General features: G+C 39.3%; 1 protein-coding gene across 2 annotated transcripts in view; it reads left to right on the forward strand.

The window, feature by feature from the left end:
- The window catches only part of LOC146635431 (uncharacterized), a 34,275-nt gene that overhangs the window by 4,004 nt on the left and 4,216 nt on the right, over window positions 1-26,055 (forward strand). The window contains exons 8-20 of one of the 2 annotated variants that reach the window (XM_085347099.1): window positions 525-602; window positions 3,101-3,297; window positions 7,269-7,333; window positions 7,482-7,588; window positions 7,702-7,804; window positions 8,969-9,068; window positions 12,988-13,027; window positions 13,180-13,231; window positions 14,387-14,498; window positions 18,899-18,982; window positions 19,523-19,640; window positions 24,090-24,180; window positions 24,286-24,609. In XM_085347099.1, coding sequence (XP_085203225.1) covers window positions 525-602; window positions 3,101-3,297; window positions 7,269-7,333; window positions 7,482-7,588; window positions 7,702-7,804; window positions 8,969-9,068; window positions 12,988-13,027; window positions 13,180-13,231; window positions 14,387-14,498; window positions 18,899-18,982; window positions 19,523-19,640; window positions 24,090-24,180; window positions 24,286-24,609 — 1,471 coding nt within the window. Of the gene's footprint in view, window positions 1-524; window positions 603-3,100; window positions 3,298-7,268; window positions 7,334-7,481; window positions 7,589-7,701; window positions 7,805-8,968; window positions 9,069-12,987; window positions 13,028-13,179; window positions 13,232-14,386; window positions 14,499-18,898; window positions 18,983-19,522; window positions 19,641-24,089; window positions 24,181-24,285; window positions 24,610-26,055 lie in introns of those variants that run through there. The other variant, XM_085347091.1, reaches the window with a different exon arrangement.

The following is a 26,055-nucleotide window of genomic DNA, read 5'->3' on the forward strand; positions in this document are numbered from 1 at the left end:
ACAATTTAATGCATCCATCCATCCATTCGCTTCCGCTTATCCTTTTCAGGGTCGCGGGGGGCGCTGGAGCCTATCCCAGCTGTCATAGGGCGAGAGGCGGGGTACACCCTGGACAGGTCGCCAGTCTGTCGCAGGGCCAACACACAGGGACAGACAACCATTCACACTCACATTCATTCACACCTAGTGACAATTTGGATTATCCAATTAACCTATCCCCACAACAATTTAATGCATTAAAACAAAAATAACTCTGAAATATTTGAATATTTAATAATATAGGTTACAAACACAACACAAATTAGAACAAAGCTAAATAAGGTTGACAACAAAAACAATCACAATTTAATTGAATAAAATTTAAATTTGGTGATTAAAGTTTCTATTCTGAACAAACGTTCGAAGATAAAGAAATTATTCTTGAAATAGTTTTTTATGATATTTGCTTGCGATGAAAATACTGTTTAAACCGTCTCTGAACTTCAGATCATTTTGGTATATAGTCGTTGTTTTCTGTGTTCCAGTCTCGCGGGTCACCTGATCGAGTGCGGCGCTCAGAGCACAGGAGGCATCTTCACAGACTGGCATAAAGTTCCCGATTGGTAAGAATTTTATGGTTTTCAACACACTTCTCAAACCAGATCTGTGAATACAGCTCACGGGGTCAGAGAGTCAATGTTTGAATTATTTTCTTCACTTTAAAAGGTTTAAATGAGTAAACGGTAAGTTTTTACTTTTCAGACTGAGTACAAACTGTGAATGAAAGTTTTGAGAACAGTTTCAGAATAGATCCAGTTTCAGTCGTAGACTCCAACAAAGTTTTTTGGTGGCTTGACTTTGACAACTCTTTGATAACTTTCAGCATGATATTACCTAAACAGCTTGGAAGTAGAGATACACATATACATATACAGCCCACTTTGATCTTAAGTGATCTTAGGTCGTGTGAAACTCTGTCAGAGACATTTAACTACACATTTCATATGTTAATATGAATTTCAGCAGTTTTTCTACATTATAAATTACACCAAATTACACCAATTACCATTTTGGTGTAAAATTACACCAACAAAAATTCTGGTAGCTCACTGCTCACATGGTCTGCAGTTATAAAAAATAAAGGTTTTGTTGATTCATGGGCTTCTATTGTAGACAGTGAAAAGCAGGAATATTTCTTTTGTTTATCCACTGCACTGATGTAGTATGATCAGCAGAATACCCTGTGAAACCTTTAACCCTTTAAGACCTACCATAGAACCAAGTCTGCCAGAGCTTATCTTCATATTTTTACATGCTGTAGTGACATTTTTGGCAGCATTTCAAGTTGCTATACATCAATACAACCATTATAGCCCAAATTTTAATAATATGTCTGCATTAAGTCCATAATAACTACATAAATTGCAAAAAAGTGCAATAAACCACAATAAAGTTGAAAATTGTTTTTTGTTTTTTTTTTACATATATTGCTAGTTAGAGAAATTTAAGAGGCTTATCCCTCAAAAGTGTAAATACAAAAAAGTTGCACAAAAAAGTTTCCAACAACAGAAAATTTATTTTGAGTGTCTTTATAGTTTTATTTTTGAGATTCACCAATTTTATATAATGCAGAAAAAACAAAAAGAAATATTATAATGCAAATTTGCAACAAAAAAAGCCAGGGTTAAAAATACAGTTAAAACCCCCAAAAAGTATGCCCTCCTTCATATATTTTATAGTCGTGTGGTGGACCAGATCTGAGTCTTTGCGGGGCCGATTCTGGTCCCGGGGCCCTATGTTTGACACCCCTGAGTTAAGCCTTTCTGCTTCTCAGTTTGTAATGAACCTTATTCACTGGTCACTGGTCCACTCTCTCACTTAATGTGAACAATTGGAAATGGGTAGATATTCAAAAGCTATGAAGTTAAAGATCAAATATTTTTCTGACATTTAAATTAAGTTTAGTTTGTTGTTTTCAGCTTACAGTTAAAAAAAAGCAGCTTAATTTTTTATTAGCTTGTCAGGGCTGCAGGTTGTTAATCTTAACAGTTAGTAGCCTTGAGCTCCTTTTAGACTCCAACATTGATCACAGACTAAATTTGTGCAATGTCAGCGGAAGAGCTTAAGGGTAAAATGACTCTTAACTGTTCTGTCTGTATAAATCATTAAAGTCAAATTATCCTCACTATGGAAGGGAGTTTTTCCTTCCTGCTGTCTCCAAGTGTTTGCTCGTAGGGGGTCATTGGATTGTTGGGTTTTTCTCTGCATTATTGTGGGGTCTTTACCCTAACATATAAAGCTCCTGTGGGAACTGTTATTCTATATAAATAGAATTAAACTGATTGAAGGTAAAACAGAACTTTTAAGCCACAATTAGCAGTGATGTGCACATAGTTTCATGAAGAGAAAATCCTCTTCAACCGTTTAAACCCATCATGCTTTGGGCTTGTGTCGCAGCCAGCGGCAAAAGAAATATTTCACCATCAGAGGCAAGAATGCATTGAATTAAAGGTCAGCAGATCCTTGAAGCAGACATCAGTGTGTCATAAATCAGAAGCTGGAAAACCCTCCAAATCCACAGCGGACTACCTCAGGAGGTTTTTCCATGGTTTATTTCCATGGTTGCTAATGTTCAAGGACACGGAAATCAGATCTCTCAAATAAGCACAGTGAGATAGACCCCAAAAATCTCAAGGAGGTAGGAACATACTGGATGAATAACACATGAAAATTCAACAACATTAAGGCCGTGATGTCTGCCAAAGAGGCTGTTAGTAAGTACTAAAGCAGGTTGCCAAACCTTCTTTCAACCTTTGCCTTAGGAATTTAAGTTATTGTTGTTTAGAAACTGTAAAGAATCTAAACTTAAAAAAAAACCCAGTTGCTTTATAGTATTAAACAAATGTGTTGTCTTTAAAGTTCTTCCAGGCTTATGGACTATAAATGCTTAAAAACCTTCACATCAAGACGAGGCGTGAAACCTTAAGGAGTTCCTAAAATGTCTTTTCTACACTGAAGACCTTCCATACTGTTGTCATTCAGAGCAACAACAAAGTGAAAATCTAAAAACGGAAACAATTTCAGTAGAAAGTCAAAGCCTGGCCTTTGATTTGGGTCTCAGGGACAACATGGGTTTCCCGGTGGTCGAATGTTCCAGCGACGGCTCCTTCATTCTCTCCAAACCGCCCAAAACCGGTGGCCTCGTTTCCTTTGGCACTGTCGCCGAGCAACTGGTATACGAGATCGGAGACCCACGGCGATACCTGCTGCCAGACGTCATCTGCGACTTCAGCCAGGTGGTGATCCAGGAGGTACCAGGTACTGCACACAAACACAACCTCACACATACTGTTGAGGACATGACCGGCAGCTGAACTTTTGACTGTTTTCATAACCCTCAAGAACTCCTCAAACAAACCCATCTGGAGCTTTGACTCGACCCTTGATTGAACCCAACACCCTCCGCTGAACCTCCAATAAACTGTTCGTCAGCTCATCATTAGCAAATTATTCTCCTTAATATCAATCAACCCAGAGTGAACCCATCTCGAGCTATGCTACAGTGTCTAACCTTCGGGTGAACTCCAGAACCATTGCCTGAACTCCCACTGAACTCTGCTTCTCTGATAAAAACCTCCGCTTTGCCCGATTTGAGTAATTAAATTTTTTCCATTTTGATTTTATTTGAGAGAAAACACTGATGTGCCCAAATTTGGGGGATTTCTTTTACACTCCTACTCCTCTGCTTGAAAAACTAACTAGAATCATGTACACTGTATACGTTTGAAGAAAATCTTGAATATTTCAAAAACATAACTCAACATAACTCAGTTTTGGGATGTAGGAGACAGGGAAAGTTTAGGTGTGAACAAATAACTTATATTTTTATTGTTTTTATGCATAAAAACACCCAAAACATGGACTGTTTGACATACTACTTTTTTCTCCTAGTCATAACTGATCTCATAGACACATTCTGTGGATACCAGCACAGATAAACATCCATAAATCCAACTGAGATTAAGGGGGAAAAAAATACAGTTCAGAATTTGCCTGGAAATTTCCATGTTTTTACATCTTCTTCAGTATTAAAGCAATTCAGTGAGAGTTTTCTTTCCTTGTATGCTTTTACGTCAGTGTTTGTGAGCAGTAGTTCTCCATCCAACTTGCTGAGACTGAACCTGGTCCTTATAGATGTGGTTATATAAAGAAAAAGAAAAAATGATTTTTCAATCTTTTTTATTTTTTTTACCTAGTCTAATCTTGGCACATCTCAGCTTGGTGTGTATTTTGTCCTTAAACACTGAGGAAGCTGGAGAAGTGGAAGACAAAACAGATAAACTGTATCTAAAAATAATGAGTTTAAAAAAAGACAGGCCTGAGAGATGGGTCTGGCCCTTTAGTATCTTAAGTTTCCCGTATTAGAGCACTATCAGTCATAGGTTGGCCTCCAGAGAGCCCGGACATCACCATTATTAAAGTGGTGTGGGATCATCTTGACAGAGAACTGAAGAAAAGGCAGCCAACAGAAAAAGAGCTCTGAATGGTCTTCAACAAGCCTGGAGACTATTCCAATCTTATAATTAAGGAATTTACAAGAAAGCTTGTCTAAGACATTTCAGGTTGTGCTGACGAATCAAGTCATTCTAAATATTGACTTTCAAGTTTGTTATAATTGTGCACATATTCCAGGTGTATTTGCACGTCGTGATAAATTGCTGCATCTTTTTCCCATTTCCCTAGCAAAATACAAAAAGTGAGGGATGTTATTTGAAAAAATATTGACCTATCGCCAACAAACTGCTTGTTTCCCCATTTCTTCAATATCTGACGCTTTAAAATGACTAGAAAAATGTAGGTGCTCACAGCCAAGCTGGAGACCATAGTTAATGAGAGGTGTATAACATTTTGACCATGATTAAGAAACTTAATTAAGAAACTCTTTTTGCTTTTAAACGAATTAACAAGGAGAGCTTGAGCTGAGGTTGTGAGTACTCCATCTGGTTACTCTGGTTGTAGTTTTCCGTGTCAATGCACATTTCGCTAAAAGTAAAGTTTAAGTACAGAAAACCTGTTGTTGTCTATTTTTTTTTTTTTGTTTTTCTGTTTTATCACTTGGAGGAAGTGGTGACATGCCAAGTGTCAGATGAGGTCAGTAAGGTTAACTAGCTGGATGCAATGTTGTGCTTACTATTTGCATCATGGAAACTTTATTTACAGTCGCTGGAACAAATAAATGGTAAAGGGAGCACTAAAATCTATAAATATGAACTCATTCAATATTTTTTTCTTCATTTATTGGAAATCAAATTTATAGTTTCCAATTTTATCAAACTGCTTTCTTTTTCCCTGTAATTATTCTATATATGTCTGTAAAATCCAATGAATGGGATTCCTGAACTGAGAGAAAAGTCTGCTGTAATGCATACTTGGTTCAGATGTGTGGTAGCAGTAAGTGGATCGGCTCCTGTACAGTGTCCCACTTCAGAGGGGGAAATGAACTTTTGGCTCTCACTGTTGCTAAAAATGTAAATATTTCAGTCTAATTGAGCTCCGGCTGAACTCCCGAGAGCCGTTTGACCACTCGAAGACCCGCTGCCCTCATCGGCTGTTTATTTTCTAACATGAAGGAGTCAGGAGAGTGGACCGGTGGTAAGTCTGCAGTCCGGTTCAAACAGGGGTGAACAAAGTGCTGCGTGATGTTTTCAGTGTACAGAGGGAGATATGAGGAGGTGAAAGATGGCGTTGAAAGATGGGGGATGAGAGGCAGAAGCGTCTCCCTCCTGTCTGTATATTTAAGTTCAGCGAGGTCAATGAACTATTTATTAAAACACAAAGCAGCTTAAAGGTCAAGCATGAAAAAACTACGAAGTAACTGGAAAACATTAAAGGAAACCCTTGAAAACACATCAACTCTCACCGAGAGTCTATACAACATCTATACTGGGAAATGTGTCAGGAAAGAAGAGATGCCACATCAACAATTTGATGAAAATGATCAAACTACAGGGGGCTGAATTTAAGGGCACCTTGGAAATCAAAGTAAGATAATGTGGCAGCTTAGCCCATTTTGCCAGAGTTGTTTTTCATTGCAACAACTCAAAATGGTATTCAGTAGTTTGATGGCCCCCCTGTGCAGGCAGTTCCTTCGTCCTTCAGGAACTGCCTGCACACCCTCACCACATGAGACTGGGCATTGTCATGCACCTGGAGGAACCCAAGGCTCAGTGCACCAGTGTGCCAGTGTAGGGTCTGACAGTGGGTCCGGGGATTTAAGCCTGATAGCTAATGGCACTCAGGGTGCCGTTGCCTAGCCTGTAGGTGTCTGTGTGTCTCCATGCAGGCCATCAATGACCCACCACCAAACCTGTCATCCTGAATGATGTTACAGGCAGCATAGCGGCCTCCATGATTTCTCCAGAGCCTCTCTCTTCTGTCACATGTGCTCAGGGTGAACCTGCTCTCTGTGGAAAGCACAGGAGGCCATTGATGGACCTGACAATTCTGGTATTCTATGGCAAATGCCAACCTTGTTGGACACTGAGTATCAGGCAAACTAAAGGATGTCAGGTTCTCAGGCAACACTCATGAAGTTTGTTTCTGGTTGTTTGGTCAGAGACATTCACACCAGTGTCCTTCTGGAAGTCCTTTTGTTGCTCTGTTCCTCAAAGCAGAAAGCAGCAGATACCAGTTCTCTGAAAGGGTTAAGGGCCTCCTATGGCACTCTCCAGCTCTCCTAGAGTAAATGCTTTTCTCCTGAATTCTCCTCCGTGATCTTAAGACTATGCTGAGAGAAATTCTAAAATGTTTTTTAAAAATATGGGAAATAATAGTAAGAAACTAGAATAGAAAGAATGTACAAATTTAAAATTAAACTACGTTTAATTTAATAATCTACAAAGTTTTTTATAAACAATTATAGATTTTTAAATGAGATTAATAAAAAATAAATAAAAATTAAACAAACTAAAATTAAATGACATGAAATTAAAAGATTGATAAAATTTCAATATAATGCAATAAAATAAAAAATATGCAATAAATATTTTAGACAAAAATACAATAAATTAAAATGATAAAAGCAAGAAACAAAACAAAACAAAAAGAATTTTTAATTAAGAAATGTTTGTAAATGTATGTTTTTCTTAGAAATGTAAAAATTAAATAATTCTTCAATTTTTCCAATTTTCCAATCAACCATTCCAATACCATTAAAGTAATTACATTACATTGTTTTATTAACACATGACATTTTGATGTTGTGAAGTTGTTTTTGTTTGTGTTTTCAGGTGATGAGGGGGGAGCTGTCAGAGTAACTGGGGCGCAGGGCTTCGCCCCGTCACATGACTACAAGGTAAAACAAACAAACTGTATTTGATTCTTATTTTGATATAATATGTCGATAATGTGGAATATCGAGTGCCACACAGGTCAACTTTTTAAATAATATTTTACTGTAATTTAGAGTTTGGGTCCTGTCACCTTCACCATCCTCCTTACAGGTTTGTGCGACTTACATGGACGGGTTCAGGGCGACCGCCGTGTGTCCGGTCACCGGGCCGAGAGCAGCGAAGAAGGCCAGAAGAACGGCAGAGAGCATCATCAAACGGTGGGAACAAGAATCACAGCTCCGTGTACTCTGAACTGTGTGGATTTAAACATTAACTGCTGTGTGTGTGTGTGTGTGTGTGTGTGTGTGTGTGTGTGTGTGGGGGGGGTTAGGACAAAGAAGATGTTTAAACAGTTGGGACTGGAAGATTTCAGCTCGGTTAACATCCAGGTCCTCGGAGCTGAAGACACATACGGTGCCAATGCTCGCTATAAGGTAACAGACTAAAAAAGCTGCAGTTCCTCTAATGTCCACTTGAGGCTCCAACAGCAGGTCAGTCTCCATCACTCTCATGTTAACTTGACACATTTTTTAAAAAATATTTAAAAAATGAAATGATAATATCTTAGATCAGCCGTCCCAAACCTTTTATGCGCCCCGGACCAGTATACCTTCTACAATATTTTCACGACCCAGCCTTTAAGATGTCGCCAATAAATACAACAAAATAAAACCAGTACTGGTACCAAAAAAAGAAGATTAATTCATAAAATACAGGAAAAGACTCAGGGAAACTGAGTTAACGATAGAAACGATAAAAAATAACAATAAAAACCCGGAAAACCATAAATTTCACACCCGAGCCTGAACTCTCGCGGCCTGGTACCAAACGACTCACAGACCGGGCGCGGGCGTTGGGGACCACTGTTTTAGATAAATAAAACATAGACTTAATAAGACATAACAGGAAAAAAATTACATAGAATATAAAAACACTTAGTGTGGCTGTGTCCTTGCTTTATATTCAAAGCTCTGCCCTGTCAGCTGACTTTTATTTTTTCATAAAATTGAATAATAAGATGAAGATTCTCTGCAGGAAACAGGAACCTTGTATTTTATACAAAGCAGTAGAAACTGGAGTTGCTGGAGGAAAAAACGTCATGGCAGACATGAGAACAGAAACCCCTCAGAGTTGTAGTGTACATGGCTCAGAGTGGGCTCAGATCCAGGAGCCTCGGCAGACCTGCGTGCCTCCGTTAAGATCTCACATAAGAACAGAAGCTGAACAAGCTGCTGGACGTCTTCTCTGTTTCTTTTGGTACAACCCCCTCTTTTTTTTTTTTTTTTAGTGTTTACTGATCAATGGATTTCCTTCATCTTAGTTTTCCTTCTTTTGTTTCTCTGCATCCTTTCCCTTCCTAAGGGTTAAGGGTTGCAGTTAAGCTTGTTTCAAGTCTCTAAATGCCCCCTTCTATCACCCGCTTCAACTTGACACAATCCCGCTGTTCTACATCCAACCTTCACATCTCCTTTACCACAAGTAGGTGAAGGGTCGCAGTAAAGCCTGTTTCATGCCTCTTATTTTGACTCCTTTCACCACTTTCACCTCTTAGACTATCTCCATTGATCATTAAATTTACGTTTCTTGTCTTTTTCCAGGACTCCCGGGAGGCTGTGATCTGGTTGGCCGTCCACCACAAACAGAAGAAAGCTCTGGAGCTTTTCTCCAGAGAAGTGGCTCCTGCGGGGACCGGCATGGGTACGACTAACCCCGTTATCTCCTCTTTAAACTCTCTAAACTTGTTCATAGTACGCAAAGACCTTTACGATGAGATCTGAGGACATCTGGATGTGGTAGCAGCTGCTTATATAAGTGTCTTTTCATGGTTATTAGAAGGAGAACAGAGTTGTCTATACAGTAGTGAATAATGCATCCACACTGGAGGCTTGTTTAATGGATAAGATTACCACTGTTAGTAAAATATTTAATTACAAATTCAAACACAGTCCGTATTCTTTCTTGCTGTTAGTGCGGCCTGAGAAAACTGGGATACACTTCTTTGCTTGTCTTACTGACCTTATTACGTCTTACCATAGAAAATATAGAGATCGTATCGTTAGAAACTTATGTTAATTGATCTGAGCATGTAGCAGCAGCTGCTTACATAAGGACAACATGATTATCTTTCATCAAAGTTCTCCCATATGCATCCTACCCCTCAGCTGTAAAGGCCTGATGCGATAACTCGAGAACCATGTGATGTAGGAGCTTAAAATTGATGCCACTGGTGCAGCTATTGAAAATCTCAGAAGTGTTTTCAATATAACATTTTTAAATATGCTGTTTTTCTTTAGAAAGCATAAACAGTTTCTATGTTTTAAGGCTCTGAAAAAACAAACTTTTTGTTGCCACTGCTGTGCAAGACTTTGCCAGACTCAGAGCTTTTTAAATAAAGTTAAAACTAGAGATGGACCAATCCGATATTACGTATCGGTATCGGTCCGATACTGAACTAAATTACTGGCTCGGATATCGGAGCGAAATAAAATTTTTAATCCGATCCATTAAGTATCACAAAAGCACCTCACAAAACTTGCACCATGGCATAACTCAGCTCATAACCGTAGCACGTCGGAGCAGTGTGCATCACGTGATAGAGCGGCTGTGTGTATTTGGAGCATCGCTACCAAACCAGCATTTCATCTCCGAGGAAGTTATCCCAGAGAGAAGTAAAGCAAGTGCGTAAGTTCATCTCTGAATGTTTGTAAAGCATTCCTGCGTTAAGCTTAACAACCAATATATGGAGCGACTGCCTCTTCTTGCTGCTACTTCAGTCATGAAACTGCTTAATGATCAGCTGATCGGCTTTTCTGTCGCGACTCCGTCTCTCTTCTTTGTTTTTGGCCCACTTTGTGCCAGAAAGAGGAAACCAGCGGCTGAACAACAGCAGCACGTTTAAGCTTGATAAGCTGTTGTTAGAATTTATTTAATATTACTTTCTACACCAGGATCTTTTTCTGCGTAGCTGACGCTGTAACTGTGCAGGGGCGGATCTAGCAAAGTTTAGCCAGGGGGGCCGATAGGGCATGAACAGGGAAAAGGGGGCACAAAGACATACTTTTCTTTCTTATTCTCATTTAAAATGTCGAGCTTTTAATAAATAATTATCTGAATCTTACACCCAAAGTTCTTATCTGATGTAAAATGTATAGAAGTCCATTACTGTATATAGTAACTGTTAAGTCTAATATACCCTAGTAAGCTATAGTACTTTTTCCTTTGGGAAGGTACCATCTGTGCAGTCTGCAATTCTGTTGAAGAAAGATGTTGAATCTATTTAATATTTCTTGAAAAATAATTGATTTCTGTGCTTTTTTTTTTTACACTGCATTAAATTAAGGTTGATTACGTCGATTAAGCATCATGAGGTGGAGCGTGAGGGGTGGTTCCCTATTATTTTTGCTGGAGTTGGGCACCCTGTTAGTTAGGTTGTTTAATATTTCCACTAAGTACTTTTTAAAATACCAGAATAGGGAGGATGGTGTAGGTTTAGGTTTATTACATAGATCAGTGTTGCTGAACTATGAAATATTTTGGGTGCAGTGTATTTTTTGCATATAGGTATAACAAAATAGCTTTAGTGTTTTGTTTTGTTTTTTAAACTTGAGTATGAACTTATACAAAATGCAGAAAGATATAAAAGAAAACAGTTTTGTTGATTACAAGATGAACTATCGGATTCATATCGATATCAGCAGATATCCAAATTTATGATATCGGTATCGGACATAAAAAAGTGGTATCGTGCCATCTCTAGTTAAAACTGAGGGTTGAAAACATTAGTAAAACCTAAAATAAAAGAAATGAATCCAGACTTGACCAAAAGAATTGTTGATGCTCATAAAGCAGGAGATGGATGTACAACGTGTTCAAGAACTGGCGTGAGAGCTACACCGCTCATAACAAGCTTAGCAGAGGTTGGAAGCAAAAGATTTGAAAGACTCTTAAAAGAAAACTGAAAACTGTCTAAAGACCCCAGAACACAGAACCACGTCTGCAACTGTAGTAAAGATGACAGTCACTTGAACTCAGCACAGGAATGGCCAGTGAGAAGAAAAAAAGACAACCTGGAGAAACATTAGGCTTGCTGGAAGAGCATAAACTGGTCATATGAGACTAACCTGGTGCTCCTTATGTTTTGAGAAAGAAGGAAGAGGCGTGCAACCCAAAGTACAGTGAAGCGCAGTGACACAAGTATTATGTCGTAAGGATGCTTCATTGTGTCAAGCTGGAAGGAACCACGAAGATAAAAGTATATGTGAAGATTTTGAAAGTGTGGGTTGTTGATCTGTCTTCTAACACGCCAGTGACCCAAAACATTTGCTTCTCCTGGTAAATGGCTTAACTCCAGAAGACCAAACTGGACGTTTCTGACTGACCTCCACAGAGCCCTGTCTTCAATCTCACTGAAAATCTGTCGGTCAGAAGGCCATCAAGCTTGAGAGGTTTGCTGAAGAATAGTGGAGTGTGATCGCTCATGAGACGTGTATGTGTGTGAGACTTGTTGAAAACTATGACAACCAACAGACTGTTGTCCAGTAAAACTGATACACAGACCAGTTGGTTAATGGAGTTTGCTGGCAGGTGCAAAGAAGGTGCTTCACTTGTGATTGCTTTGCTCTGCAGGAAATTGCTGCGGTTGTTCATATTTTCATTTGAGCAAACACTCACCACCTACTCGCTAAGCAGGAACAGTACTTGGGAAGGTGTGACATAAACTGGAAATGGTAACTATGCAGCTTTGAAATAAAACCTTTTAAATAATGTTGGTTACTTCAGCAAAGCACTTTATTTTGAAGGCGAGGGTTCATATGACATTACATATGACATATGACAAATTAGTCACAATGAGTAGGAAATACACCAGGTATTGAATTCTCATTTTATGAAAAGAAAGTTAAAAACAGTCCAAAACGGAGTCAAAGAAAAGCATAAATCCACCCATAAATCAGAGGAAAGTCCAGGATTTCACGTTGGCACGGTCAGAAGGGTTTATCTGAAAAATATTTGAAATGATAAATGATCCTAAGAGAACACATGGAGCAAAAACCTGAGGTGAGAAACAGGCTGTTAAACAGAAATAAGTTGAACAAATGAATTATGTAGGTATGTCAGAGTACATCCACTTATCAATAATAACAACCAACCACTGAACAGCAGTCTCAGCACAGTTTTCAGCTTTCAGGGAAAATTATGTAAGTGTGCTGAATCTGAATCGTTAATATTCTGAGCATGTGAACCACATTCCCTTAAACCGTCATGCTTCATGTGCTTGTTTAATGTTGTAATGCGTGTGTTATTACATTAGCTGGACTCACACAGCTGAGCTCTGTGCTGTGATGGAAGGCACATATACGGATGTGCCTTCCACTGTGAAGCGGGAGTCTCCCGCCTGCAGATAAGGAGGTCGTGACCTCATGAAGCAGAAGATGTTTTTGTTTATGGTGGCAGGTCCAGTTCAGTGTGAACTCTGTGTGACTCCCGGGAAGCTGATGATTCACACTGTCAGTGTTGCTGAACTCGAATTAGGACAGGAAGGAGGCGCTGCACCTGCTACAACTTTCCTTAAAACTGTCAGCTTTTCATTTCTTTTTCTCTCATTTTTTCACATTCATAGCTCCCGGACTCACTGGCATTGTGGGCGGACGACCCAGAGTGTGAGTTTAAAAAATGTTTTTCCAATTTCTGCTTTTTATTTTCTTTTTTCTTTTTCTTTTTTACCTACATGTGGAGAAAATACACCGTCCCCATACACCATCTCTTGTCACGTGAGGTTTCCTGTTGTTTATTCCATTTTTGTGGCTTCCAGGTCTCCTGTCCTAAAGCCATTTTTCTTCTTGCATCCCAAATCTCAGCTGAAGGTGAGTGTGATCATAAAAATAAAAGGATGATGTTATTTTAAGGAGTAACTTGATGACTCAAAGCTAAAAGAGAAGCCTCATTATCTGGAAATAATGTTCAGGTTTAGTCTGTCGAATATAAAAAATGAAGAATGTAAAGACTTTATATAAAAGATGCATATCCTAGGGCTGTTCGATATAACGATATATATCGGATGACGATATAAAAACATCTATCGTTTCATTTTACGCTATCGTTTCTTTCGTGGTGTCGCAAAATAAACTGTTTACAGCAATATTTTTTCATCGTTTTGATGGTGACTGTAGTGGCTATATTAATTTCGTAAAGTTCTCTCTTTCTCTTATATTTAATATAACCACACTACAGACAGACAAGCACCTGTTTTTATGCGTTGTTGTTAGCAACAACGATGGTAAAACCACCGCGTGTCCGCTTGTTCCACATAAACCTTTCACAATAAAGCTCAAGATCCTGTTGAGACTTTTCAAAATAAACTGAATCACGTGAAAGATGCAGAGTGTTTACGGATGAGAATTAAAAAAGAGCCGCCAGGTGCTAAAAAATAAACCTTAGACTCAAACGTTAGAACAGGCTTTTCCCCGCAGCACGCCGTGTAATAAATACTCACAAAGAAAACGGTGGCCTTTACAACTTATGTCTAAAAATGTATCGTTTCATGCATCGGTTAAAACACTCGACTCCAGCTACATGACGCGCAGCTGGAAACACTTAATGCAGGTCGAGCTGCCCGAGATTCACAGAATTTACAGAAAGTGTTACATTTTTGTTATTTATATCGTTATCGGACGATAGATATCTTATATCGGGATATGAGACTTTGGTCCTATCGCACAGCCCTAACACATACTAAAGTTAATGTATATGAAGCTGTTTCACAAAAGCTGTAAACTGGATGTGTTATAAAGCTTTAACATTACAAACCTTTATATAAAGTGACTATAAAGATAAATACCTTTAAAACTGTATATATTGATATTATGTCAAGTACAGTTATATAAAGATAAAAGGTAATACTGTAACTGGTTTTACTAATATTTAAATACATAATAAATGTTTTTTAATAAAGTCACAATATATTAAAAAAGATTGGGTCTATAGAGTCGTTACATCTGTAAGTTTTGATGTCCTGGTAGGTGGACATTCACATCGGTGGAGAGCTGGTGGAGTCTCTGTCAGAGGAGGAACCAGACACACCTGTGCAGGATGAAGCCCCTCCTACTTCAGTAGAGGATGTACCTGATGCAGGTAAACAAACATGCACTTTAATTACAGCACCAGAGAGATTAATACCAGTTTTTGGTTACTTATACCGGTTACTGAAGCAGCATTTGTTATAATTACCTGATAACCACACGTTGTGATCACACATTGTGAGCTCTGGTGTACACAAACAAGTGAATCAGGTATTGTAAAAACTACAATATCTGATTCACTTGTCAGCCAATCAGAGAGCAGGCTTTCCTGTTGTTTTTAGTGGTTAATTTACTTTATTATTAAAGTATGGTTGAATGTTTAGAGTTCTTGGTTATCTTTAAGAGGTTGTAGTGATAGTTTGAGAACTTTTACATGTAAAAGTTCAAGAAGAAAGAACTTAGAGGTCCTTCAGGGTACTTTTTGAGGTCATCTTATGTCGAATTTGAGTAAGATTTTTACTGCCTTGATCGGCCAGTTTACCAGTGAGTGTGTTTAGACTTTTTCCACATTTGTTTCTGTTTCTGAGAAAATTCAGCCTTAAGACTCCCAAGGCTCATTTATGCTCACCTTTCTCACCCTCACGAACGGTTTCCAACCTGGCATGTTTGCCACCTTCGTCACAGCTTTTTCAAATTAGACCAGCCTGAAGCCAGACTATGTGAGCAAGTCCACCTGTACAGGCCTTCTCAGTTAGCACAAAACTCACAGAGGGAGATTTCCACATAAGTTCTGCAAAAGATTACAAATGGACAAAAGAAAGTGGCTGTGTGATGCTGTCACATTGACGCATGAAGCAACCAATGCGGCGAGGATGAATGGGCTATTGAGGTTAGTGGGATCCTTGAGGGCTCAACCAGTCCTTGAGGAGGATCCATGGTTTGTTTAGAAGTGTAACTCCAAGCATCATGACTAGAATATTCTGGACCTTGAACGAGTCCAAACAACTTCCAGATGTTTATATGCCAATCACCAAGTTAGAATTGGCATATATCTCTGTTAACAACACCCTGCATTATATTTTCTGTATATGTAAATAATGGCTAAGATTTTTTGGGGGGGCATCCAAATAACAACAAAATAGCAACAAAACATAACAGATCTTTTGAATAAGGATTATTTTGGTACGAAATTAGCCAGGTGAGCCACTTGGTTGTCTAAGCCACAACTTCTATTTAGTCAATATTTCAAGATACAGTTCAAACTAAATCATCAGCCTAACCTGCCATCAACAATGAATGGCTACCACTGAAATGCCACCTTGATTAATCAGAGCTTCATAATGTTTTGTCTCCATATGCACACCATTCTAGTGATGAGGACTTAGAAGATTGATCTTCTTTGTTATTCACTTAACCAGACTTAAATAATGAGATCCGGATCTGCCAAAGGAAGTGCTGAGTTGCTCAGGTCTCCTAACACTTCCTACGTTGGAATAGACGTCAGCGCGAACAGTCGCATGTCCGCCATTACCTGCCTGAAACTGGAAGTGACGTCATTTCATGGAAATGCAGGGGGGTTTTTTGCGCCACGGACCGGTTTGTGCCCGACAATATTTTCACGGACCAGCCTTTAAGGTGTCGCGGATAAATACAACAAAATAAAACTAGTACCGGTACCGAAAAAAAGAAGATTTATTCATAACACACGTGAAAAAAGCCAGGAAAACCAAGTTAACGATAAAAACGATAACAAAATAACGCTGAAAACCGATAAAAACCCTGAAAACCATACATTTCACGCCTGAGCCTCAACTCTCGTGGCCCGTTACCAAACGACTCACGGACCGGTACCGGTCCGAGGCCCGGAGGTTGGGGACCGCTGCCTTAAAGTCATTAGGTGCTCACAGAGGTCACAGATCAGGTGAGTACAGTATTTCCCTCATAGATTTCTGTACCATTGCACTTCTGTTTGGAACCAGAGGAGTCACCCTGTGTTGGCCAAAGCAATGAACATTCAAAATGCTTTAACATTGGATTCACAAACCACTCCACACCAACAAACCAAAGCCCACTTAACACAATCAAGATTTAAGTATTTAAAAAAATCTCGTTAAAAAACCTCAACAAACTGCAAAAGTTAATAGACTTTCAGATCAGTCATGAGGTTGTGAGAAACAGTTCAGCTATGCAGGATTGCTGCTCTGTGTTTGTGAGGCTGTCTGAATCTGGGATTCCTAAGAAGTACAAGCTGTGCCACTTTTTATCCTTTCACCCTTTCAACCAGAGCTTCCTTCACATGGCCCTGGACAGCAATCACAGCAGAATTTAGGACACTCGTGCGAAGCTGTGACAAGATACAAACTGAAGCCGAGAAACGTTATTTACAAAAACACACTCTTATAAATTCCTGACTGAGAAGAGTCTCCAGTTACAAAGACCAAAACAAGTGAAGAGCCAGAAGACAGTTTCTGGTTTTAATATTTATTCATATGGTTCCATTTAGAAATCAGTCACTGACTGAGTTTAGTTGCAATTTATCTGCCTATTATTAATTACTGATTAGAACATGTGGGCAGAAAGAAATACTTCAAAGTCACTTTAGCAAACACAAATTAAAGATTGGACAAAATCATATTTCATGGGTTTAATGTGATTTTAGGTACGTGGTCATAATTAACAGAGTGAGTGTTTTGAGTGTTACAGGTACAGTTTGTCTGGCTGAACATCAGATCTTTAAAACAGCAGACATAATTCTTTCCAGTGTCCTGCAGACTATCCACAAGTTCCCGACACTCATCTTTGAGAGTCCTTTTTTTTTTTTTTTAATCATTGGTGGCAACATGGACAGCTAAAGCAGAGTCAGAGTTGTTGGTTTCTGTCAGTTACAGAGTGGTTGTAGTAATATTGTAGATGTAGGCACTAGGATGATTAATGAGAGTTTAGAGGTTTAAAGCTGTCCTTAAGACGGACTTACAAGTTCTTCAATAGTGTGGGAGCTGTTCATAGCAAGGTTCAAGAACTGAGTTTGTACAATTCTAATGAGCTTGAAAGTCAATATTTGGTATGACCAAATTTATTCTTCAACACAGCCTGAGCTCTCTTAGCCAAGCTTTCTTGTCATTTCTTTAAGTTGTCTTCAGGAATAATCCTCCAACCTTCTTGAAGAAGGTTCAAAACTCTTGGATGTTGGCCACCTTTCATTCATTAGACTGGGTCACACTGTTTCAATAATGTTGTGGTCTTGACAATCCATGACTGATTATGTTTTACTGTGTGTTTTTCTATCCAGGGTGTGCTTTTACTCCATTGACAGTGTGTTTGGGATCATTGTTACACTGAAAAATGAAGTTGTAACCAATTAGACGCTTTCCAGCTTGTACTGCACGGTGAATCAGAATCTGGTGGCACATTTCTGCGTTCATAGTTCCATCAATTTTAACAAGATCTCCAACTGAACTGCAGCCCTAAACCATTACAATCTGTTACCTGCACAGTGTTTTCCACTTGTACAAAGGTACAACAGACTGTTGAACCTCTCTCTTGATCTCATCTGTACATACTGACAGTGATTTGAATCAGACATTTCAAATTTGGATTCATCACGTCATAGGACCTGTTGCAACTGATTTTCAGTCCAGTTCTAGCGTAATCTAGCACACCTCAGACTTTTTTCATTAAAAATGGCTGCCACACTTCCACTGAGACCATTTGGGCAATCTACTGTTAACTGGGCCTTCAGTTAACAGTAGATTGATCAACTGATGGTCCAGATGACTGTCAGGTCCTGTGTCAGATCTTTAATGGACTGTTTTCAAAGGATATGACTCTCTGATACTGTTTATCTGCGGTATTTAGTTTTTTAGGTCTGTCACTTCTTCTTTTGTCCATACTGGACAATTTTCTTTGTCCAGCTTCCTTGACTTTTTTTTTACAAATGCAAAGCAAAAGCAAGAAATGCTAGGTTTTCAGTGAATAGCACTTGGAAGTCACCTTGCTGGTGCAAGAATACTATTTCATGTCTATAACCCGTGTTATTGTTGGTGTTTTTCATAGAATCAACGAAATAAACTGGAACGAATTAGGTTTGTTTTGTTTTTTGCAACAGGCTGATAAACATACAAAGACCGTACTGAAAATGAATAAAAAAGCAGCCAAAGCAAACCAAAGTCCAAAACTTTGAAAAACCTTGGGAAAACCTGGAGAACTGCTGTTCCAGTTTAAACAATTACAAAAACTACATATAACAATACCATTCAACATAAATATATGCAACAATGGATTTAAGGTCATTAAAACATATCAAAGGTCTTTGCAGGTATTTGAAAGGTCCATAAAAAGGTTAGCTCTTTTAACAGGTCCAAGGGTTTGTCGAGGAGCCCTTGAGGCTCTTTAATTGTCACTTGAAGGCTTAGTCCTCAGTTGAAATGCTGACGTTGAGCTGGTTTCTGCGTTTTATCAGAAGCCAAGGAAAGAAATTTGAAGGCATTTTTGGTTTTTTTGTTCTTTGCCCAGACCTGCCCAGTGGACCACACAGCTACAGACTGGATGAGCTGGCGTACGCGAGGAGCGGCGACAAAGGAGACTCTGCTAACATTGGTGAGAACAAATAAACCTCAGGAATGATATTCAGAAATATACAACACTGATTCAAACTAAATTAAATCCTGTCTAACCTCCAGTTCACCACACAAATCTGACTGTCTCAAAATTACAGCCAATGAGAGGCCAGGAATCTCTGTGTGTGTCAGTTTGGAGTCTGATTGAGAAGTCCTTGAAGGTTCAGCAGGTTATTGTTGGAGATGTTATTCGTGCTTCATTAAAATCTTCCAAGTGAGCCCATTTGTTGTTTAGAGAGTTCTTTAGAAAATCCTTAACAAGACTCAAATGTCTTCAAAGGGTCAGTGACGTCGTTCAGTGTTCAAAGGAAAGACGAAAAGGAGGCCAATTATAAAGACGAAGGTTTACAGTAACCGTTTACAGTTTACTGCTCTAAGCACTCTTTGTTTGGAAAAATATTCAGGCATAGTATAGTAAAGCCCTGTTTTTGATTTTGTATTTTAATGAGCAAAACACGAGTGATTGTTTTAATCCCAGAGAAATTAAAATCGCCACATCTGTGCATCTCTGTCTCTGTAGGAGTCGTAGCTCGCCATCCACTCTACTTCCCCTATCTGAAGAAACACCTGACTTCTTCTGTGGTGGAGGAATACTTCTCCCACCTCATCAAGCCAGGAGTGAAGAATGCCGTCACACGGTGAGCAGGAGGGGAAAAGGCTGTTTGTTGTGAGAGTCACAGAGGAATAAAGATACACTCAGGTCCTTATTTTACTTTTGCCTCTGTGCACCACTATTTTAAATCAGTCAGTAGACTAGAATACAGTTTCCAACATGTAAATATAACTAAAATATCAAGATGCAGATGTTCAGCTTTTGTTCAAGAGGTAATAATGATAAAATATACATCATAGTATATGGTCTACAGTTAATTCAATTTATATTTGGATACTGACACAAGTTTTGTGGGTTTTTTACCTGTTTACTGAAACATATTCCAATTCATTTGAGGGTGTCCACATTTACAGATGATGAAGAGTTTAGAAGTTTCAGCTCCTTAACCACCCTCTTTTTAAAGGGATCAAAAGTCAGTGGACAGTTGGCTCGAAGGCTATTTCATGGGTAGCTGTGGGTAATTCCTTCGTTATGTCATTATCCATTAAGAAGATTAAAGGCCTGGAGTTGATTTGAGGTGTGATGCTTTCATTTGGAAGATTTTGCTGTGAACAGACAACAAATGTTTAAAGGAGCTGCCCATGCAGGTGAAACAAGTCATAATTAATTTGCAAAAACAGGAAAAAAAACATCAGAGAAGTTGCTACAATATTAGGAGTGGCAAATCTACAGTTTGGTCAATCCTGAGAAAGAAAGAAAGCACCGGTGAACTCAGCAACGCAAAAAGACCCTGGACGTCAGTAAAAGACTACAGTGGTGGATGATCTCTTGAATGATCAGGTCCCATCTTATCTTAATGACCTTGTAGTACCATATCACCCTATTAGAGCACTTCGCTCTCGCTCTGCAGGCCTACTTGTTGTTCCTAGAGTATTTAAAAGTAGAATGCGAGGGAGAGCCTTCAGTTTTCAGGGCCCTCTTCTGTGGAACCAGCTTCCAGTTTGGATTCGGGAGACAGACACTATCTCTACTTTTAAGATTAAGCTTAAAACTTTCCTTTTTGCTAAAGCATATAGTTAGGGCTGGGCCAGGTGACCCTGAATCCTCCCTTAGTTATGTTGCAATAGACGTAGGCTGCCGGGGGATTCCCATGATGCATTGAGTTTTTCCTTTCCAGTCACCTTTCTCACTCACTATGTGTATATACACCTCTCTGCTTTTAATTATTAGTTATTATTAATCTCTGACTCTCTTCCACAATATTTTGCGACAGATGGCCCTGAGCCTGATTCATCCTGTTAAAAGGGAGTTTTTCCCTTTCCATTTTAAGGGAAGTCAGTCTTTTAAATGTGTAGGATTTAAAATAACAAAACAAAAGGAGATTTAACAATGTACTGATTTGTTGAAAATGAAAACAGTTGCTAGGTAAATGAGCTAAAGTGCTTTGTGCCTTTCCGATCAGTTGCTTTTTGATTTGGTAATGCTCCACAGCTGTTCATTGTGTTGTGTCTGCCGGGATAACAAGAGGAAACCTAAAATCCTACTTAAAACATCATCACCAGGCCTTCGGCTCAGTTTTCAAACCCCACAAATACCACACTGACAAAGATTTAACAGAGTGCTGAAGACACTGAAGGATGGCTGTGGCCGAAACCCTCATGCTGTAGTCATGAAAAAAAGCCCACAACATACTGATGGAAACCAGGAGCATGACTTCCACTAAAACTGAGATACAACACCATGAACACAGCTCACTGTCAGAGCCCTCCTCCTCGAGGTAATCACCCTGTAATGACACAGCAGAGGAGACGTAATAGAAACCAGGGCTTTGGTGTTTGATAGCCGGAGGCGGTGGATGACCAGGTTGTCTCCAAACAGAAGAATCTCAAGGTTCAGTGTTTTTATTTACTCCTCACAAAGAGACGAGTTTTCTGCAAGATTATAAACAGTTTATCCGCTGCCTGTTAGATTAGTAGCAGACACAATTTGTGTAAGATAAGATACACTCTGTTTACCCCAAAGCTGAGAAATTCCTTTGTTAAAGCAGATAAAAGTCAAGTTAAACGCAAGCAGCTCAAATAAGCAGGAAGACATGTATCTATTTACCAGGGTAAAAACCTGAAATCATGAATTCAAATATAGATTTTGTAGTATATCGATATACGTTGTATATATTCAACTTTCTAAACAGTAGGTAATGAATGACAGCTGTTTTTGGGGTCAACTTGAAAAAAAGGCAGATGTGAAATGTAAAAATGAGGTCAGAGGTCAAATGTGATGTCATATTTGGATGCAAACTGTGATGTGAAATTTACAATGCCCAATACCAGCATCATTTCCTAAAGGTTGTCAATTTTGGAAAAAAAACAACGTAGATATTTAGCATAGTTTTAAAGATAAAAGATGTAAAAGTTTGAACTTATTTGACCTTGAAAAAGAGGTCGGAGGTCAAAAGTGACATGATATTTAGAATCCACATGTTTATTCTTTATTACACATTCTTTATATGCCTACAATGACAGTAAGGAACATAGATCTAAATAGCTTTATATAACATTATTATCACTCTAACCTTCAGATCAACCTATTGACCTTCAAAGAGAGGTTAGAGGTCAAATGTGATGAGATATAGACAATCTTTTTTTTGTCACTTTTCCTCCAATAAATCATGAAGTTGACCTTGAAGACCTTGGAGGAAAAGCTCTGTACAGTAGTTTAGTGTTAAAGGTGCCGTATGGCTGAAAAAAAGAGCTGTTATATTAATAAAGTTTATGCAATTTGAAGGCACTGATGGTCACTGTAGTGGCTCTATTAATTTCTTGAAGTTCTCTCTTTCTCTTATATTTAATATAACCACACTACAGACAGACAAGCGCCTGTTTTTTATGCGTTGTCGTTAGCAACAACGACGGTAAAACCATCGCACGTCCACTTGTTTATTTTCCACATAAACCTTTCACAATAAAGCTCAAGATCCTGTTGAGACTTTCCAAACTAAACTGAATCACGTGAAAGAGCAGATTATTTACGGATGAGAAGTAAAAAAGAGCCGCCAGGTGCTAAAAAATAAACCTTAGACTCAAACGTTAGAACAGGCTTTTCCCCGCAGCACGCCGTGTAATAAATACTGACAATGAAAACGGCGGCCGTTACAACTTATGTCTAAAAATGTATAGTTTCATGCATCGGTTAAAACACTCGACTCCAGGTACACTATGCGCAGCTGGAAACACTTCACGCAGGTCGAGCTGCCCGAGATTCACAGAATTTTCAGAAAATGTAAAATTTTTGTGATTTATATCGTTATCGGACGATAGAATTCTTATATCGGGATATAAGATTTTGGTCATATTGCACAGCCCTAATTCTAATGTATGCTCAGTCTACCTGCAACCTCCACAAGCACAAATAGGTGTCCCAATTTATATAATAATACTTACAGAACAGCAAAGTTATTGTAAAATTGTTTGTTAGCCCATTCAATTAGCAGCATAAGTTGCCATGGTGATGTAATCCAGTAAGAAGCAACACCACCTTTGTAGAAAAAAAAACCTGGGGTTAACCTCAAACCTCAAATAAAACAAAATCCTGCCTCAAATAAACATCTGCCAGCTCAAACATGTGGATACGCCTACTCTGGCTCTTCTATTAAGTCGTTAATAAAGGAACAGCTGAAAGTAGCTATTCTGATCTACTGTCATTACCACTTGTGGCCAGAGAGGGTGCTATTCACCAGAAGTTAAACTAAGGTATCAAGCTAACGCTGCGGTTGCCACCATTTGACCTCTGATGTTATGAACCTGATTCACTACTCCCGTGTTAAAATCTGGACATTTTTAATATGGCTCTATGGATTGACTCAATTTAGGAGCGAGCCCAGAGTGACAGTTAGAGGAACTGCAGGTTTTTGGTATTTATTATATTTATTGTATATTTTGTAATTATTATCATTGGATTGGCTGGAGGTTGTTGAATTTCCTTGACGAGACGAGCAGCACTAGCTTAGTGGGCGTGGCTGTACCTGAGCATGTATAGGGCCACGGCGGACATGTTTGAGCGGTGACTCAGCGCGCGGTGTGTTAGCGATTAGCGTAATGAAGAGATGGAGGCCATAAAGCTCGCTGACCTGCGTCTCCTCTCGCACCCTGAAACGCCTCCCTGCCGCTGCAGACGCTTCATTAGTGCACCTCCGGCACTCGTCAACCCAGTGGGAGGCCATGCACACACACACACTCACACACACATGCACACACACAGTTAACTGCTTACAGACAGAGGCACGCACACACACACACTTTACTAGTAAACCACACGTTTAACTGCTCACACATCAAAAGCCCGCTTGGTACATTAACGTGTGCAATAAACTGCCAAACCAGCACATGGTGTGTGTGTGTGTGTGTGTGTGTGTGTGTGTGTGTGTGTGTGTGTGTTTTTAAGACATATGGTTGACCGTGTGTGTGGTTTTAAAGTGTTGGTTACCATGGTTATGAGTGTGGTTTTTTTTTAGTTTTTTCTTCCTTGTCATTCACAGATACACTCTGCCAGGAATCCACGGCCTTAACTTTGTCCTGCAGAGCTCACTGGGAGGTGGAGGAGTGGCCTCTCTGCGCAGTGACCCCCAGGTATCACATGGCCACACACACACACACACATCTATACATACAGACCCTTCCTGGATCTGTGAGGGCACTTAATGACATTAAACCTTCTACTTTAACCTGAATCAGATCCTCGGCCGAACCCCTGAAGCAGTTGGTTTAAAGAAAGAAATATCCCCACCTTCCACCACCTCTCCTCTCCCTCTTCAGCCATTCACTGCCTGTAAAAGTTTAATGAGAAAGTTCAGTCTCTCCAGATCTCATGTAATGGGCGAGGAAGGGGGCAGCTGGTTCAAAGTGGGTCTACAGCTTAATTTCAGTCTGTATGCACCTGAAAACCATTGCGGTTCTCACGTTTCTTCACCAGAACAACATGAAATCTCTTTTCTTCTGCATCGTCATTCAGTTGGCTGTGAAGGAACCTGTATTGTTTTTTTATTACTAACAAAATAAAAATAAAAACACACTCATGAGATTTACACCAATTATTAAAAAGCTCAATCTCAGGGTATGTTTGTATGACTCACATGTCCAGGGTGAGAGACAAGGATTGTTTTGAACCCTTCAGTTCATCCTCTGTCTGAATCCATTTTATGCTCCTCCCTCTTTAGGCCAACTCAGTTTGGATTGGCTGCCCCTCATTCATATAAGAACATCTCCAAACTATGGTGTAATGTAAATATACAAGAGCAAATCCATGGCCTGAGGTGTTCCTTTAGTCTGCTGTTTGTGTTTCAACTGCAGTATCAAACTTTAAAAACAAATGCTTTTCCTTCTTCATCCTGCTTTAGCTCTCTCTTTGTCTCTGCACTTCATCAGAGATGTAATATTCCCCTCAAAATATCTGCACCACCCCACTGATCCATTTCTAGCTCCTATTTTTGATCCAGTGTTTTAAATATCATTCATATTATATTGTTTCGCAGCAGCAGTCCACAAGATTCATTGATTAGAGAGAACCTCGTCAATCAGGAGATCCTCTTTGAGCAACACTTGATAGCAGTGGGGAGAAGGAACCCCCTTTTAAAAGGAAATGACCACCAACAGAACCAAGCTCGGGGAAGGGTAGCCTCCTCTGAATTTAACCAATCAGCACCCAGAGGATTTTAGGGCCGATCAGGCGCACATATCCCGAGTCAGTACAGGGACGTTCTCATGGTGGGTACATGAAATTGTGATCAAAAACCAATATTTAAGTTCCTGCAACATCCTCCCCTCTGCCCTTCAATTCTCTCTGGTCACTATGGTAACGCATAAATATTTCTTTCAAAATAAGACACACAACTACAACACGGGAAAAGACCCAGGGAAACCGAGTTAATGATTAAAAACCCTGAAAACCATACATTTCAGCCCGAGCTTCACCTCTCACGGCCTGGCACCAAACGACTCATGGACCAGTGCCAGTTCGTGGCCCGGGGGTTGGGGACCATTTGCAAGTATATAATATGAGCATTCACAATTATAAGAGTATGTCTATGGCAAAAGAGAAGGTTGAGTCTGTGTAAAATGTAAATTCAAAACAGAATGCAATGATTTACTAATGTCATAAACTCGTGTTTATTCAGAATAGAAGATGGAAAACAGATCCAGTGTTTGAAATGACTGTGTATGACAACATATTTCTGCTGCTATCATGACACAGACCCAGTAAATTTACTGCAATATCTTCTGACTTTATATCAAATTAACAACAACACTCTGTGTGACTTCGTGTCTCCACCAAGCTCTGATCACTGTGTTCAAAGACCTCCGTCGCCCACTGATGTAAACCCAATCAATTAAAAACCAAACCTTGCACTTTTAACACTTTAATGTCTTCTAGAACACAGATTTCTTTTCTACAGCAGTGTTTCTTCATCATATAGAAATCGGTTGATGCATGCGGTTGAAATTCCG

This window comes from Diplotaxodon limnothrissa, linkage group LG3 (assembly GCF_057381915.1).
Source record: "Diplotaxodon limnothrissa isolate DT_005_m linkage group LG3, D_limnothrissa_male_GT1.1, whole genome shotgun sequence".
Taxonomy (NCBI): Eukaryota; Metazoa; Chordata; class Actinopteri; order Cichliformes; family Cichlidae; genus Diplotaxodon; species Diplotaxodon limnothrissa.